Source organism: Maylandia zebra, linkage group LG15 (genome assembly GCF_041146795.1).
Source record: "Maylandia zebra isolate NMK-2024a linkage group LG15, Mzebra_GT3a, whole genome shotgun sequence".
Lineage (NCBI taxonomy): Eukaryota > Metazoa > Chordata > Actinopteri > Cichliformes > Cichlidae > Maylandia > Maylandia zebra.
In genome coordinates, this window is record NC_135181.1 from 26,051,256 (window position 1) to 26,070,251 (window position 18,996).

The window sequence follows — 18,996 nt, forward strand, 5'->3', positions numbered from 1 at the left end:
ATGTTGTAAATCTGTCTCGAGTGAGTAAAATGCACTCTTCTACGCTTCTTCATTGTTGCATCTTTTTAAAAAATCCACTCTGGCAGAACTGCAGCAAAGCCAGCCTCCTGTCTCCCACACTAGCTCCCAGACAAAGGCCTTTTGTTTTCGGCTCCATCAGATGGGCTAAACGAACAGTGCTCTGGGTTGTAGCTCTGACAGAGAAGCGTACCCACATGTCGGGCTTCCCGTCAGGACTGGTTTCAGTATTCTGTGTGGGAACTGCTGCAGGAAACAACATCTTCTAGATGTCGACTTTGTTTCATCTAAAAATTTCTCCGAGCACAATGTGGCAGGCTTTGGTCAGTAGCTGGAAGACGTCTCTCAACGTAAATGTAGACACACAGCAAAGTAGACACATGTATTGCCAAACATAACACTGTGTAATTCTAATATTCAGTTGACCTAAAAGTATGTAGACAGTAAAAAAATGTATTGTCTTTATTGTCAGGCTTGTTAACCCTCTCTGGACTGCTCTGTTTCAAAGAGGGATGAACTCGTGTGGCCATACCTCAGCTAATCGTGACCCAACAACCCAGGATGTGTGTTGCTTCCCTTTGTCATTTGTAAATCGTACGATCATTTCTTCCTCTTAACCATCAAACAGAAGTATTTAAACACGATGCATGCAAAATGTTCAGGCATGACCTCGTTCAAAAAACGGAATCCTGCATGAACTACAAACTTGGGCATCTCCTCTGCAAATAAATCTAAATAAGCAGGAAGTCTGTGACCTTTCTGATAATCTACCATGAAAGAGAATCTTGGACATTAGCAGCAGTTTGTGAAGACACACCTGTACTGTGGAAGAAGTGAGTAAAAATATTTCTGAGGATTAATTACATAAATGTTCCTCAGTCAGTGATTCCAGTGGAACAGCGTGTTGAGCTGGAATCTGGGCTCAAATTGTGTAAAGTCTGTAGTTATGAAAAATGAAGAGTGTTGGGAAAAGGCAAGCCTCTGACACACACACACACACACACATACACACACACACACACACACACACACACACACACACACACACACACAGCCAGTAATTAGCAGCTCAGCATACACTTGCTGCGGGTCATTAGCCTCGGCCCTGCAGCCTGGTTGCGTGGATGCTGGTAATTAAAGCGACGTGTTGTTTGTATGTTGTTTGTCACATGCTTTTTTTTGGCTGTCAGGAAACTCAGGAGGGTGAATTAGCAGGAGTGAATGAAGGTGTGAAGCACACACACACACACACACACTTCTTTGCTTTCACTGTACCTCAAGACCACAAACCTCCTTCACTCAAACACACTAACTTTAACCTTAGTCAACTCAATGATTTGCATCATACAAGAAAAGTTTGGTTCTGTCTCCATTAAGTAGCTGTGAAAGTTCACACACAGACACAGAAGCTAATAAAGCAGCAGGCCATCCCAGTAGCCTGTGCCCAACCTGATCTCACCTCCTACTTTTAACAAAACCACAGCCACACACACACACACACACACACACACACACACACACACACACACACACACACACACACACACACAGAGTGGAAACACTAAAACTGTGTGTGTGTTGCGTCATCTGTACTCTGTACAAACAGGCTGTTTACAGTCTCACTGAAATAAAGAAATATGTAATACTTGAGTTAACTGAATGCTTTTTAGCCTCGTTTATGTGTGTGTGTGTGTGTGTGTGTGTGTGTGTCTCTGTGTGTGCTTTGTTCAGTCAGTTGAACTGCTGCTGAAGCTGATGTTTCAGCCTGCCGGTACAGCAGTCCTGCACGTCTATCTCCTCTCTGGAGCAGAGCACAAACACACTGTGCACCGGTTGTTTGTGTCCTGTTCCTGATGCAAATATATTAAGTATTTATTCAATCTAAAGGATGAGAGGTGGAGTTTTAAATTGACTTCTACTTCATCAGCTTTCTGCCTCTAACGAGCTGAATACGAGTCCTCTCTGCCAAACAGGGACAGAAGCCTCCCCAAAGACATGAGAAGGTTCATTATGACCTTTTATCTTTAACAGGAAACACAGCGACACACACACACACACATGTTTCCTGTCTATTCTCTGCAGTTCTCCTTTACCCACCAGTCCCTTTTCATTCTTGCCCTCTTTTTTTAATTACTTCCTTTCCTGTCACTTCTCTTCTATTTGTTGCCCTTTTGTCACGTTTTTTTTTTTTTGGCATATTTTCAATCTCCCCACCTTTCTTTCCTTCACATGCTGTCCCTGCTGTCCTTTCCTTTGATTATTTTTAATATTTTTTGTCTCCATTTATTTACGTACACCCCTGAGACATTCCTTCGTCCTTTCCTTTCCTTATTTTCTCTTATCTACTTTCTCCAAACGATTTCCTTTATCCAACGTCTCTGACCATCCGTCATTTCCTCTTTCTCCTTTTTTCTGTCCTCTGTGCTTCCCCTTCTCTGTTCTTTCATTTTTCCTCCTCTCTCCTCTTCCTGTTCTTGTCTTCGTCCTGATCAGAAGATGCTTCCTTTTTGCTTCCTTCTGTTTTTCTTATTTCCTCTCATCTCCTTGGGATGACCCAGAACATGGCTCACTGTCAGCTCTCGGCTTATAGGTAAAAATGAATAAACTATTTTATTCAGTCCCAATTTTTATTCTGTCAGCAGAATCTGCTGATAATTTGTGTCTCCGTCACATTTCCTGTAAATAAATCCCGTTTTCATTCTGTTTGGCTTGGCTTTGATTCTCTTGCTTTAATCCAATTGATACACACAGGGTGAAATTTATAGCAGTCCACAGAGAAACACTCAATGCTGCCAGGATCATAAAATATTAACCTTTCAAATTAATTCTGTAGTGGTGAAATCATCCACCTCTCAATGTGTGACAAGCTGCTGCCAAAACCAACCACCCATCTAAATGTAAATGCGTACAGCTGTGCCACTGCTAATCCTCCGCTCATTACACACGTTCCTAATGATTCCTCCGTTAACTGCGACAGAAATTTAAGGAGACATTAGCAGGAAATAGACTGCTCCTGTCCACTCTCTCTCCCTGACTCACATCATTAGTTAACAGTCGAGCTGCAGAGCGTCCTCTTCATCATGAACGAGGGGGAGGCTGTAAAGTTTTCCTCCTGCTCTGATTATCAGCAGTGAAGGTGACTTGGAGCCAGCAAGGAGGCATTAATGTGCTACCGCTGAAATAACAGTCAGCAGATCACACCTCTAACGGAGAGACCCGAAGATCGTTTGTTTTATTACATCGCTAAACACAAGCAGAAGGAGACAAGGGGGCAAGAAGTGGACTGACCAGATTAAAGCAAGGAGACAGGAGATGATTCGATGAACAGAGGGGAAGAAACTGGAGGGAGCAAGGAAAGGAAAAGGGACAGTAAAGAAGAGAAAAAGGGGAAAGGAAACAAGAAATAAAGAAAGGATGAAACAAGAGGAAAGATGTCATAGAAAGCAGAGGAAGAGAAATAAGGTAAAATGAGAAAAATAGAGGAAAGCATACAAGAAGAGGTGAAAAAGGAGTCAGGAGGAAACAGGGGAAACTGATGGAAAGGATGGAAGAAGAGAAGAAGTGAAGAAACAAGAAGGAAAACAAGTGAAAGTTGAATAAGAAACAATAACGAGAGAGGAAGCATGGTAAAGTCAAGAAGAGGAAACCGAAGAAGAGAAAGGGAAACAAGAAAAGTAAAAAGATGAAAAGGAAAAGGGAAGATGGATGGACTGGAGAAAAAAGGAAAGAGTAGAAGGGAGAATAAGACAGAGGGGGGTGAAAAGAAATTAGGAAACAAGAGGAGAAGAAAAGAGGAAAAAGAGAAGTAAGAACAGCAAAGACGAACAGGAAGAAGAACGCTGCGCAGTGAAGTGTGTCACTTCTCGGCCCCTCCCACCCTGAAGTCATTGTATCACTCTAGCAGATTATTGTGAAACAAATCTCTCCTCATTTCCCACATTTGCTTATCAGCACAGTCATATTTGCATGGGTGGACTTCCTGTCTGCTGTTCTGCTTTTTTTCCTGTTTGGCAAATACACCCACACCCACCACTAAACACACACACACACACACGCACACGCACACACACACACGTCAGGGTTTATCAGCTGCATGGAGCTGCCAGAGAAATGTCATCACATTAATAAGAGGCAAGCAGAGAAAAGAGAAAGAGTTTAGGTTTGATTGATCCAGCTGGTGAGAAGTTCGGCCATCCGGGAGGGGCTCAGAGTAGAGCAGCTGCTGCTCCACATCGAAAGGAGCCAGCTGAGGTGGTTCGGGCATCTGACAAGGATGCCCCCTGGGCGCCTCCTGGGTGAGGTGTTCCAGGCATGTCCCACCGGGAGGAGGCCCCGGGGCAGACCCAGGACACGCTGGAGAGATTATATCTCTCGGCTGGCCTGGGAACGCCTTGGTATTCCCCCGGATAAGCTGGAGGAGGTGGCTGGGGAGAGGGAGGTCTGGGCCTCTTTGCTTAGGCTGCTGCCCCCGCGACCCGGCCTCGGACAAAGCGGATGAAAATGGATGGATGGATGATCCAGCTGCTGAGGTTGTCCCAGGGTGTCTGATTCAGAGCCGTGTGAATCTGTTTACCTACAAAGGTGTGACTGTGTACGTACACACCGGCTGACACTGAGGCCTATTGTCCCACCTCAGCCAACAGAAATGTTCCAAATACAGTTTTTGAATATTAAGGCTGTACCTGTAAAGTCATTTCACACTTACAACACAACTTCTTGACGGAAGTGCCAGACGCAAACGGCCGACACAGTAAAAGGATGAAAAAAACACCATGTCATTAGATTATGCAGCACAATTAAAAAAATAAAACAGTTTAAAAGAAGATCTGTGTCTAGAGTACATTTTATATTAACATAATGGAGAAAAATACAATTAGCACATTTCCTCAAATAAAAACCACCGGGCCTCGGATAATGGAGGGGTGTGTGGTCGACACAGCAACACAGCTTTTTACAGGCACTTTTAAAAGTAACCCCAACGCCTGCAAATATTTCACAATAAAAGCCCAACATGAAAACAATCCAGTCTTTAAGTGATGACGTGATGAATCCTGCTTCTGGGCCCGAAGTACTCTGAATTTAATAAGGCTGATGTGTTTTTTACATGTTTTAACCTCCTAGGACAGGGGTGTCTAACTCAAATACACAGTGGGCCAAAATTCAAAATGGAACATTAATATTTGTTGAAAAAAAAAATCTTCCTCCAGATATAGGAATGAATCTTTTCTTATGGACTCAAACAAGTTTAGCTGAAAAACTGAATATGGAACAAGCAAAGCTTAATACTAAACAATATATATATTAGCTGTATAATACCAGTAGGCCAGCTCTAATAGTAATTTGGTATGGCTTCGGGCCAGAGTTTGACACCTATGTCCTAGGACCTGGCGTCCACATATGTGAACATCACATTTTGGGTTATTTAGACCAAAATACTCAATTTTGCTTTACAAGGGCCTGATATCCACTTATGAGGACATTATACTGCTACTGTTCTATCAAAATTTTAAACAAATATCCTCATCCTCTTGTTTTTCTTAAAAACAAAAATAAGGTAATGACGTCAGACTTAAAGACCGGATAAGAATGGTTTCTTTTTTCTTTTAATTTCATGGATGTGGTGAAGGAGGACATGCAGAGGATTGGGATGTGTTGGGATCCCTTCACCCCAACCGGTCACAGCAGATTCCGGCATTCCGGTTCTGGCAGAACCTGAGTCTGGGTTCTGCCAGAGTTTACTTCCTGTTAAAAGGGAGTTTTTCCTTCCCACTGCTGCCAAGTGCTTGCCCTAAGGGGTCATTTGATTGTTGGGTTTTTTCTGTGTTGTTGTAGGGTCTTAACCTTACATTATAAAGTGCCTTGAGGAGACTGCTGTTGTAATTTGGTGTTCAAAGCTCATTTGCTGGTGTTGTGTTTTATTCATGTTCATGTTAGCTAAGCACAGACCTTCTCAAAGTGTGGGGCCCGCCCCCTAGGGGAGGCGCAGAGCCATGGCAGGGGGGGGCGCAGTATGAAAAGAGGGGAAAAAAAACAAAACGCTTGGACACTGCTACCATGGGGCGCCCACGGACACGCAAAGCAGGAGATGAAGCATGGCTGAATATGTTTCCAAACCAACTTCATTCTAAGCCAAAGACTAGAAAATATGGTGAAGCATATCTTCCCTTTGGCTTCACCTGCACAAGTGCCAAGGTAGGTCTCCCCTGCAGAATTGGTTTTACCTTGTTGGGAGCACGCACTGGGCTCTTCAAATCACGGACAAACGGTATCCCACATTCTTGATTGAAAGGAGTTTTAAAAAATTATCAGTTTCCGGTGATTCGAAACGCCGTTTACGTGTGGAAGAAACAGCTGCGTTTTCAAAAATACCCGTGTAGGTGTGGACGTAGCGTAAAAGAGTTAGTGGTTTATTTTATTATTTATTTACTACCTGCAGATTACTTGTATTTGCTTAACTGTTTACTAAATGTTTGAGGTGTGAAATAAACCGCAATGGAGCAAAATGGGGGGGCGAACATTATTCTTGTAAAACAAAGGGGGGGGGGGGCTAGCAAAGAAAAGTTTGGGAACCACTGGCTTAGCAGAGCAGTGACACCATGAGTGCAGCAGGCAGCTGTGTTAATTAATTGAGGCCCCTCCTCTGTGTTAAAATAATGACCCATCTGGGGAATTTCAGGCCACCTTGCCCATCTTCTTCCACACACCACAGAACTAACAGCCTGATGATATAAATTTAACGAGACAATCAGGACAAGGTCGGATTTAATAATTCTTTTGAATTTGATTGGCCCACTGTGCCTAGACCAGGCAATAGACACATGACAGTCAACTTTGAACTAGCCAATAGGTGGAGGCTTGACACCTGAAAGGTAAAAAGAACACAAAAGCAAAGCCACATCTCTTGGCACGTAACAGTGGACTACTGAATTTCCTCTTAAATACCAGAGTATCTGTATTTAAGATGTTGCCCATGTGTTCAGCTGCTAGTGGAGGGAGGGGCTGTGTGTCAGATGGAGGAGACAAAGATGGCTATGTTGTTGAAAATGAATGAAATGAAAAGCATCTAATTTGATAGTAATCTTTATTGGTACCCAAATATCACTCTCTTTTAACAAAACCCTATCTGGCAAAAACCAAAGTACTGTCATGTTTTCAGAAATTTAGTACTGAAAGGTAATGTAAATATTGGTTTTGGTGACATCCCTGATTATACTCGTGCTATAGTTTTTTTTTTTTTTTTTTTTTAGTAATACTATTTAGTAAAGTGAAAACATGGTGTAACATCTTGAGATATCAGCTAGTTTTGTGGCTTTCTGCTGCCTCCTAACTCTGCTCAAGCCCTGTTTCACGGACGCCTGGATGTTAAAGAGACCAGCCTCACTGACTGTTTTATTGGAGCTGAAAGACATTTTGACTGTCACTGATGTTGCCGTCTTTGATCTGGGAAACTGAAGGAACATTTGGACAGGAAATGACTAATTATGCCAGACTAAGTGAATTACACCCAGCACCTTTAAATCCATTGAATAAACAATGTCCAGGGCATCCTGCTATATTCAGCCAGCACATTGTGCAGGCATTGTGCCGAAGAGACATGAAAGAGAAGCGTCAGAGTCTGTGAGCCTTGTAGTTTGATATTCAGGCTGAAAACATGAAACCTTTTTTTTTTCCTGCCTTCGCTGCTCTGATCTTGAAGATATCGACACTCAGACCAGCTGCAGTCAAACAGAAGCACGCAGGACTGGTCAGACCAATGGTATTTGGACACTTAGAGTGCACTCAGGGAGAGCGTCAGCATCTTGTATTAACAAGATGCTGACGCTCTCTAGTTGGTGAGATTTTCAGTTAGTGAATATTATTAAAAATATTATGGCTGAATATTAAAATGTTGGCTGATGAGGGTCCAGCCATTAGAATCAATCAGAAGGGTCGGCTGGAGACGAGAGAATCCAGAGAAATGTGAAGTTGTACTGCCAGAAACTTGAGAGGCAGCTTTTAGGCTTTTGAGGGATGAACTGTGCGACTTACAAATGCCCCCCCTTCCACAGACACAAAGCCTACCCTGAATGAATGAAATCAGGGAATCAGGAGACATGGGGAAACACTCATTTTGTGTGTGTGAGTGAGAGAGAGGAAGAGAGAGAAGCAGAGCAGAGCTGGGAAAGAGAGAGAGAGTGAAGCTGTTTTCTGAATCGTGTGGCAGCGTCTAGCTTTTCCATTAGTGGAAGGGAGGAAAAAAAGCTTGGTGCTTTTTGATGTTACATCCAAATGTTCCTAAAATTTCACGCTGAACAACTTTAATGGGAGCAAAAGGTTTAGCTGAGACACACTCACACACACACACACACACGCACACTTAGGAGGATTGGAATTTTTGTGCATAAATTTGCCATGTGTGCTGTGAATGTGTTTGCGTGCACCTGTGCAGTCAGAGTCTGCATGTGTATTTCTGTCAGCATAGAAATCCTACATCACCCTCTGTTGATCCGACATGTTCAGCATGCTTTCAGTAAATTGCTTGTAGAACATAAATGACTCAAGGAAAGAGGGGTGGAATAAATGGGGGGATATAACCTCACGCTCCACGGTTTGAACTTTTCAATTCAGCCAATGCCATTTCAAAGCCAGGTGCATTAAAAGGCAGAAGCACAGCAGGAGTATGGCTTACAGCGGCAGAAAGCATTTAAAACCTTTTTGGGACACAGTCAGCAAGAGTTTGTCACCACCCGTGAGTGGTGATTGTGTATGTGCAGGTTTTTGTGTTCCGTGTCCTCTGAAATCACCAATCACCAGATAGGCAAATAGCCTCGTCACAGTGTAAACAAACCCTGAATCAAAAAAAACATGAAGCACGAAGGTGATCACGGTTTCTTAGGCAGAGGTCTCTAAAGGACACAGCTGGGAGATTCCTAAATACTCCTCAGCCATTGCTGTGGATGGTAGGCGTGTCCGAGGATATGCCTGAGCTAGGCTCGTGCATTTGATTGACCAATTGGATGTGAAGGCTGGGGAACACCTACTCTGATTGAGTAACAGTAACACAGCACTGCAAAGACTCCTTATGTGTGTTTTTGGGAATCTGTGAAGAAGCATCATGTCGAGGATGTTCCATTAGCAGAGAAACACTGACCCCTTCCTCAGGTCACTCATACGTACAAATATTTGTGAAAGGAGGTAAATGTGTGGCTTATTTGCTTATTTAAATGCATTTAAATGACTCCTTTTTCATGTTATGACTCGTCCTGGTGGCTCAAAGGATTAACGGCCATGATTTAGCTGTTTGAGCAGCTGTCTCCTTATTTTTGATTTAAGCAGCGCTATAGAAGCCTGAAAGCGTTTCAGGATCTGGCAACATGCCACGATTGTTTTAGCCGCTCGTAATTTGAAGTCTGCTGCACTTGGTTAATAACATTTACCAGAACGATGCGTGAGCTTCACCTCATCTGCTTCTGTTCCCATGAGCGAGGCGCGGAGCTGTCAGTTTCTGCAGTAAAACATATGAATATGAAATAAGACGACTGTGAGAAATGTTACACCGCCAAGCTTTTCTTATTGGAACGAGGGCTCTGAGACGCGTGCACGTGCATGCTGGCGTTTCTGACGTTGGCTGTGGTTTTGGCTGCCGCAAAGGCCGAGCCTGAGATCAACGGAGGCCATTGTTGCCCCGAGCGAGAGAAGCAAACCATTCTTTCCACTTTCCATTTCAGCTCTTGTCTGTTTTTTTTTTTTTTCCTCAGGAAACGTTTTTGTTTCCAGCTGTTGTTAAGGGCGATGAAGGCCAACATGTTTCATGTGTAGAAAATTTTATATCAAGCTTCATTAACAGCCAACATTTTACGGTTGGAGGTGGATAGGGCTATACGTGGCCCCGTTACCGGGATGTGAAAATGTGAAATATGACTTTATATTAACTTAAATATGGAATCTCAGCCGGCCGAAGTGCAGCATGTATCGGTACCTTTAAATGAAAGTGGTTTTCTTTGGATCTCAGAGAACTGAACACAGCTGCTCTTGTTTTTTTATTTTCTGCCAAGATTTTCACATTTTTGTTTAAAACTTAAGAATTTGACTGCTTCTTGAAACAAGGGTGACTCACTCACTTTGCATGTGCATGCTTGTGTGTTTTCAATGTAAACTTGCAAGAGACTGGTTGTGGTGTCAGTCTGCTAGTTTGATTACACTCTGGATTAACTGCACGAGTTGTTCTGGCTCATAACTGAAGTGCAATTGCTCCAAGATTACTCCTGAACTACTCTTCTTGCATCTTATCTTATTGTCCTGTAAACAGCAATAAAACATACTGGGTTTGTCTTCTGAGTCCTTCTTGAAAACCTTTCTTGATCCCTGACTGGCTGACTGGGCTGCGTTTGTCCGTGAGAACTACTTTGCCTATTGACTTCTAAAGATTGTATGAAATATGTCTGTTCCCTGTCTGTTTCACATCTTATGGCCCTGTAGTCCTGTACTCTTTGTCTCATTCTTATCCCCATGTCCTTGTTTACTAAGCGTCCTGTCTCCGTTATGTTGCTGCCTCATTGAAGGTTGTCACAGTGTGAACACTCATGAATTTATCACCCCCAGTACTGGGCTGCGCCTCCACAAACTGTAACCTGGTGCTAACGGAGGCCCAGGGAGAAATCACATCACCGTGCTATCCCCAGAGATACCCCAATTCGTACAACTGTAGGTGGATCATGCAGGCCCCCACCGGCTTCATTATCCAGCTGTCCTTCCTGGACTTTGAACTGGAGGAGGCGCCGGGATGCATCTATGACTGGGTGAAGGTGAATACAGGCAGCGCTGAAGTTGTGTTCTGTGGTCTGACGGCCAACGGGCTGACGCTAAACTCAACGGGGAACCAGATGGTGCTGTCTTTTACCTCCGACTTCAGTGTGCAGAAGAAAGGCTTCAGAGTTAGCTTCCAACATGGTAGGTGAAAGCCGCCAACAGGGTCCTGATCTTCAGCTGTGTCTTAAGTCAGGCATTAAACAATAAGAGTTTGAGGATGGGTTTGGTGACAAGGACGGCTCATTTGGTTACATCAAAGGGCCGATGTTACAGCATGAGGATTACAAATGCTCTGCTCACTAAACTCTGACCAAAAGCACCATTGTCACATGTAACACACAGTGTTTAATCAAGGAGAATTTGGTCCAGGAGGTTTTTCTCACGCAGGTGTGAACCCACTTTGGTTTGCTGACATGTGAAATCTTTGCAGCCGACCATTAGCAGTCCAACAACCAGCCAGTGTTTATGTACTCACAGATGGAGGGTGTATGTGTGCAGCATACTGCAAAGTTTCAAACTGGTAAAAACCAGCAGGGGTGTCAAATGTACGGCCCGCTGGCCACATCCGCCATACAATTATATCCAGCCCATGAGATAATTTCATATGTCAGTTATTGATAGCCCTGCTGAGAATCCATGCGGATGGGGGCGGGACTTTAATTTGATAGGAATGATACATAAAAAAAAAACTCCCTTATGGCTGTTCGTACTGCACAAAGTAATTTACAGTACGATAAACAATTAACCTGCTGAACCCCAATGCCCCGTTACCGGAGACGAGAGGGAGAACATCTGGTTTAATGTGATGTACAGAGATCTGTTATTTAAACATAGACGTGTGTGGTATCCACGGGAACGTCAGAATCTCAGCTGAAAGCGCAAAAAACCATTTTAACGACCACCAAACAGCTGAAACAGCAAACGATGAAAGAACAGGTAAACAGACTCTGCAAAAAGATGTAAACACAAAGTATGGCGCGTTCACCTGATGGCGTATACGTGGACACACCATCAGTGCTGACGTCTCACAGATTCTGATGTTGCAACCTCATTTCTGCTGTTCAATTCCGAAGAAATTTCAACTTTCACAAATTCTGCCAAATAACAAAACACGTAGCTTTGTCTCTAATAAAACCTCAGTGAAAAACAAAGGTTTCTGCTTTTCACTTTCTACCATAAAAATCTATTTTTTAAGACTTAAGTTAAAATCTAATGGACAGTATCGAAAATGGGCTAGCAGAACTTTTTCTGCAATTTTACATATTTATTTCTTACAGTTTAAGTCCAAAGAGTTGCGCTGACAGATTTCTTTCTTTGTCACAGCAAAGAACGAAATCAATTAAACACATAACTGGCCCACTTAAGGTCAAAGTTTGCTGTAAAATGAGTTTGACACCCCTGGCATAAAGCCTTAAATCATGTGAAGAGGCCTTATGGTCTCTGAATGAACCAACAGGTGCAGATAACATATAGCGTTAGCTTAGCATGGATTTCAGGGCAGTTTGTTGGCCCAGGAAATGTTGGACATTGGACTGGAGAGTGGAAAGGCTTTGTTGTTTAGTACCAGGTGTCCAGTGTCATTGCACTCCCTGCTCTTCATTCACCAACACGTTAAGACACCTGCCATCAATGCCTGTGTACAGCTCCTAGCTCCAGCTTAACACCATGACAACAAAGCTGTTCCTAAATCAGAAACATTTATCATCTATCATCTAAAAACAGAGGGAAGTGTTTCCACACCAGTTGTTTCATCAGTGATAAAAAGTATAATCAGTCAATCAATTTCCTGGTTTGTATGAGAGGCTGAATTGGACTTGGAAACTACATTGTCTCCTCGCTGGAGGCCAGCCTCTTGACTTTAGCTGTATGAGTTCATGCACAGTCTGACTGAAGGTGCATGTTTTTAGGTTATCGTGCAGTCAAGAGACCGAAGCGTCTCAGACGTCACAGACAGTCCGATGTGTCACCGACTGACCCAACGCTGTTGCAGTGTGTTGATGCACCGTGTGTACCTGCCTTCCTGCATGTTTGCTGTGTATATTTGAGCGCTTTTCCAGTGAGCAGTGAGAGATGACAGCTCCAGCCAGAGCCGCTCTCCTGCTGAGAAACGTCGTTTGACGTGACGCTTGAGAAAGGCTGAGGTCCTGGTTAGGAGCTGCTTGTGGATAAAACGTCTGTTTTCTGAGAGTCGAACTCAGACTCATCATCACCGCTTTGCTTTTTTCAGTCAAACTTTCATTTAAAAAGTTCGGCACATGAAGCAAATATTATCACCAAATCACATCTGAACAATAATAATTAGCTTTGTTGGGTGAAATCGAGTTTTGATTTGACCTGTTTAAACTGAAAAACCAATCAAAGACTCGGTAATTTTCCCTTCTGTGATTCTGAGTTTTCACTCCCGTTTTTGTCCTTTTTTTTTTTTTTTTTTTTTTTTTAACATTTCTTTCTTTCCTTGATTGAATTTCTGGATTTCTTTTTATTTTATTTTATCTCTTTACATTTTTTGCTTCTCCTACTTTCTATTTTTGTTATTTTTACTCTCTTTCATTCTTTGGTGCTTTTGTTCTGGAATTTTGTCTTTTATTTCATTTCTGTCTTTTTTCCTTTTTTATCCTGAATCTTGAATTTTTCCTGAATTTTCTTTTATTCTTTTTGCTCTTTCACCTTGTTTCCTTTTGCTGTTGCTTGCTTTTTTCCTGTTTCTTTCCTCCTTTTTACTTTTCTCGTCTTTTGTCTTTACTTCTCGTCCTTCCTTCTTCTCGATGTCCTTCTCTGCGTTTTAGTTGCTGTGGCCCTGAGGAACCAGAAGATCAAGATGAGCAGCGGTGTCGGGCAGATCACCAAGGTCGCCAATTCTGTTTCCATCCCTGCGCTGAGTCAGCTGACCATATGCTTCGAGGTGGAGCGCACCAGCCTGAAACAGGTCTGGATAAACGTCACTTTTTGATTTGACTAAACTCCATCTGGTCATTTATTTCTTTATTTCATTAACTTTTTTTTACAGCTTCAGTCTTAAGTAAGTCAAATCATAAGAAAATAGACCCATTTAGGGGCTTTAAATTATTTAATTTATACGCACATGTGTGTTATTCATCCCACCAGAGCAAGTTTGTGTTAGCTATTGTTCTTGTTCCCTGAACAGAAAGAATGGATCTTCACTTACTCCAAAGACAGCAGCGCCATGTTGCTGAGTCTTGGTTCCGATGGAACGGGGATGAAGATGGTGGTTGATGGAGTGGTCTGTCCAATAGACAACATCATCTTACCATCTGACTTCACTAACTCCATGAAGTCCTTCTGTGTCATCTGGACATCATCAAATGGACGTGTGGCTGTTTACTTCAATGGGAACTACTTGGCCAAGACCTGCTCCAGCTCCACCGGACACTCCGTGCAGGCTGGGGGAGAATTCCGGATAGGAAGTAAGCTCCAATACGAGTTGTATGTTTTTGATGCATTTTGTTAGACGTGCACGTAAAGTGTCAAACCACTTTAAAGACATTCTGCAGAGAAACTTCACCACCCGGTAATCACAGGTTTGGGGATCTGCGGGATTATGAGATGTGAAACTGTGTGCATTAAAGGATAAAATGGATGAAAGACACTCGTAGACAGAATATTAAAGCAAAAAAAAAAAAAAACCTGGAATGCTGATTCTCTGCGTGACATTTCATGGCGCCCTGTGCTGTCACATACAGTAACCTTGGTTTGATAAGTGATGCAGTCACTTCTGTTAGTAAGCGGGAAAGTCTCAAGCCCTGCTCTATGGTGCTGAGCTCATTACTAACCCGCTTCTACCTAAGCAGACATTGATGTAACTGCATACTTTGAGGATGTAGAATTATTATTGTGATCTTAGAGGAAAATAAATTAATACATTTCTGCAATGCTCAGTGCTGTTTTTCTGGGATTTGTTCAGGTCAGCAGCAGAGCTTCGATGGGAACATCTACAACCTGCGGCTGTGGAATTACGCCATGTCCATTCAGGAGCTCGGCGCATTAAAGTGTGACCACGTGGGGAATGTCATCGACTGGGACAACAGCTACTGGACCATCCCGGCCTCTCTGGCCCAGACGAACACCTCGCTCAGCTGCAGTGAGTACAGGAAAGAAATCAAAATGTGATTAAACAAGCACGATGGCGGGAACAGGAGGGTGTGCTGCATGGGCTGTGATAGAGCCACGTGTGTTGCAGGTCAGGGGTGTCACACTGACCTGCCAGGAGGCCTGAACTGGGTCACTGGATGGAAATGTGCAAAAAGGAGAGAACTTTTTTATTCGACTTTTTTACTGCATGAGCACCGATCAGAAAGTTTGTTTCTCTGCACATCCAGCTGCTAATCTTAGATCACTCCCTGGTAGTCCAGTCTGACACTTCGCCATCTAAACAGACCTCGAACACGATCAAAATTTTTAATGACGGATCAATGCCAGGATCGGAACATTCTGAGCCCCACAGCAATGAGTGAGAGCAGGAGCACGATCGCCATGTTTTTAAATCATTTATTGGCTGTTCTGCGATGAATGAGACCCCTGAGGTATCTGCGCACACAGCACTCTTACTGTGAAGGAGATTTTTGGCTGCACCGACACATCGCCATCTTCAGTCACGATCTAAACCGCTTGGCAGATTCGCTGCATCGTTGCCCACTTCCCGAAAAATAAAACCGAAGTTGAATGATGACCAGTTTGACACTTTTAGAGAGATCCCGCAGCCATCACAGAGGGACTCTAAGAATAGCAGCGGCGCTAAAAGCAGGCACATTTAAATGAGGCTTTTCATTTGCATCGAGCGTTCCCGTAAGCTTCTGCTCACACCTCGTGTTTCACACTAGGAAGCATTGTGTTTCAAGTCAACCGGGCTGCGTCACCGCGGTGGCGTCCGACCCAGAGGTCTGAATCATTGTCAGCATTACATTACCCACAGCCTGCCACAACACACAGAAAAAAGGCGGTTAAATCGAGAAGCCACGCTGACACGTTTCTTTGATTTACAACATTAGACTGAGCAAATGTGGAAAAGCTGAAACACGAAGAAGAAACTAAAAAACTCAAACTCTGTTCTTTAGCTGGAACCAGCGGTCCACACAGAGGAGTCAGGAAGAGCCGAGAGACGTTCTAACACATCATATTTGCTGAGTGTGCACACTAAACGTTGCCATGAAAACATTTTTCTTCCCATTTACTGTGGCACCAAGAAGTCGCATGTCTCTCCCACACACACACACCTCCAGGTACTCTTCAGTCAGCACTTCAGTCTGTTTGCTATCAGCGTGGAAAATTAGAACCAGACTTCAGCCAAATTCTGGTAGATTTTAGCTGCGCCTGGTGACTTAATCAGCTCCAGCAACCTGTTTGGCTGCTGATCAGAAATCGCTGTGATTCCTGCTCTGGTCCACAAACCCACTTGGCTGGTGAAACACACAGACACAGATGTGTGCTACTGTACCGCTCCGAATGGAGGCATGTACATTTAAATGACTCAGTTATTAAAGATTTCTCACTGTTTTTATTAACATGTTTTGCACACATACACACACCCACTGGTACAAACCTGCGTGTACATTTGTGTTTGTGTGTGTGCGCGCGTGTGCGCGCACCGACAGTGCAGTACCTCCTAGTTAAAGCTTTGTAAACGAGCGTATAGCCACAGGAGGTTAGCCACAGCGGTTTTAGTGAAATTCCAGCCAACACTGTACCCACTGAAGAAAGAGCCTTCTGTGTGTGTGTGTGTGTGTGTGTGTGTGTGTGTGTGTGTGTGTGTGTGTGTGTGTGTGTGTGTGTGTGTGTGTGTGTGCATGCCTGTTTACCTCTGAGACTTGTGGTGGTTTTTCAGAAATGCATGATTCTGCACTAACCTTCCATATTGTCCTGCGCTTACAGTAAGAAGCTGACATTATCTTTTCCGGGGGGTGGGGGCATTCACTTTAGCTGTACCTGAAACTTTATCTGTGAGATCCACACATACAGAGACTTTATAGACCGAGACATGAGTGAGGTTTTTCATGTTACAGCTTTGACATGGTGCAGCACACAGTGCACAACAAGCTTCAGAGCGACATCAACAACAAGTGTTTAAGACTGCAGGCATTTCCATTTCGGGTAACCTCCACACATCTGCAGACACGCACTTTTGATTTTGAGGGATCTGCCTAATTCCTGGAGCTTCAGACCACCTACGCTGGTTTGACTGATGTGCTGAAGATTAAACGCTGCCTGAGTGACTGATGACTTACTTTCTGTCTTTTGTTTATTAAGTGTGTCAACCTCACATTTCCATTTACAGATCTCTCCAATGATTCTTGCCTGTATTGTTTTGGAACTCATGCCCACTAACCTGTCCCTCTCTTCACAGTTTGCTACCCTCATTGTATTCACTTAACAACTACTGCGCCAGCTAGTGGTGAGTGCTGCTAACACCTTGTGTGCACCTGTGTGAGTGTGAGTTTATGTGTGTGTTGGCTTGTGCTAATGCATGAACTGGGATATGTAACGGTCTCCTTTTATCATTCTAATACAGTAGCCTTTGGATTCATGTTTCTTTAATGTAGAAAAATCAGCAAAACATAATCACAAAACAAAAGATCTTCCCCAGCAGCAGTTATTTAAAGGTTCTGTATATGTTATTCTCAGATTATTATAGGTTCAGATTATCAGCTGTGTATGAAAGCTGTAGATTATGCTCTGTGGCATCTTCCATCAATTTCCGGATGCACTTTGAAGCCTTGACTTTACCAGGATGTTTTTTTGGCCTGTATTAAAGCAATCCGCATCCATATACTGTACAGATGCAACACGCATCTCTTCTCTGTGCATTAAATACTGTCATAACCCTGCAGCCGAATCATCCAGCGATACAGAAATGCATTGTTAGATAAACTAAACACTTTTTTTCATTTCATCATCAGTATCCACAGGTTCCCAGGATTAAAACACCATTAAAGTCTCTTCTTTCACATATTATAAATTAAACATCAGTAATCGTATCATATCAACTCATAATGAAAGTAACTTTTGCTCGTATCCCTAGATGATCACATTTGCTGCAGCTGGCCTTCCGCATTTTGCTCAGCAGCAATCGCAGCAGAATTATTAATAAATAAACATGACATGAACTTAATTGGTCCCTGCAGGGAAACTGGATAATTGCAGCAGGAGGAAACACAAACAAGAGGATTAGTCTGGAGAATAAAATATGTTGGGAGTCATTCGCAGATGTCTGCTGCTCGGAGATTAGAAATGATTTGATGTCACACTCATTCACAGGTTTGTGTAGCAGAGGTTCAAATGCAGGTCACAGCTTGTGCGAATGGATTCAGATACACATAAATGCCATTTACACAGAAGCAGTAACAGCAGTGGGAAGGTTTGGAAAAGTCTGAAAAAGCCCTGGAATCTTTTTAATTTCATTCGCTGTCATTCATTGAAGAAAAATGTGATGCGTCTTTAGATTTTTGGACAAAACAAGCAAATATTTTAAATTTTTGCTTAAAAACTGAATAATTATTGAGCTCCAGATTTTAAATCATCTGTCCTTATTTGGTGGTGATCCAGCTGTTTGCAGTGACCTCTCTGTTAATGTCTTTACTATTATTAAGTTTAATTAATGTTCAGGAATTTCAGTTATGTGATCTTTAATTGTCATTGAATTAGACATTTTTGAGGCGAGTCAGGAATAATTGATTGTTCTGTATTGATAAAGCTTATTGATAATTAATAAATAATAATTAGGTGTATACACTAAAAACTGTTTGTGAACTCCCAGAGAGACACAGTTCCACACAAAGCTGTGTTTTATTATTTAAATAAATAATCATTTAAAATGAGTTCTTAGAAGTGAAAGTGGCCCTGGCCGCCCGTTGACCCCCCGCCTCCGTGTTCTTCATTTAATTTATTATATAGTTAAAAAGCGCTTTGTATGTGCTTGGAAAGAAAAAGTTCATTCCATGAAGTGGAATGAAGCAGTTAGATTTACATCATACTCTCATACTTGGTCCAGTATGTTGGGGAAATGAAATTAGTCCTTCAAACAGGTCTCAAAACGTCTTTGTGTAACAGAGGACAGCGTGCAGTAATGCTGGCCGTGCACACTGTCCAGAGAGGGAACACTGAGAGTCACAGCAGCCACAGTTTAAGGATTAACTGAGCGAACTGTTGTGTTTTAGTCTGAGCCCAATGGAGATGCAC

General features: G+C 42.9%; 1 protein-coding gene across 7 annotated transcripts in view; it reads left to right on the forward strand.

Moving 5' to 3' along the window:
• The window catches only part of adgrg6 (adhesion G protein-coupled receptor G6), a 107,838-nt gene that overhangs the window by 24,361 nt on the left and 64,481 nt on the right, over window positions 1–18,996 (forward strand). For 6 of the 7 annotated variants that reach the window (XM_076874202.1, XM_076874203.1, XM_076874205.1 and 3 more), the window contains exons 3-6: window positions 10,600–10,947; window positions 13,593–13,732; window positions 13,952–14,231; window positions 14,729–14,905. In XM_076874202.1, the coding sequence (XP_076730317.1) occupies window positions 10,600–10,947; window positions 13,593–13,732; window positions 13,952–14,231; window positions 14,729–14,905 (945 nt within the window). The remainder of the gene's footprint in view (window positions 1–10,599; window positions 10,948–13,592; window positions 13,733–13,951; window positions 14,232–14,728; window positions 14,906–18,996) is intronic. The other variant, XM_076874207.1, reaches the window with a different exon arrangement.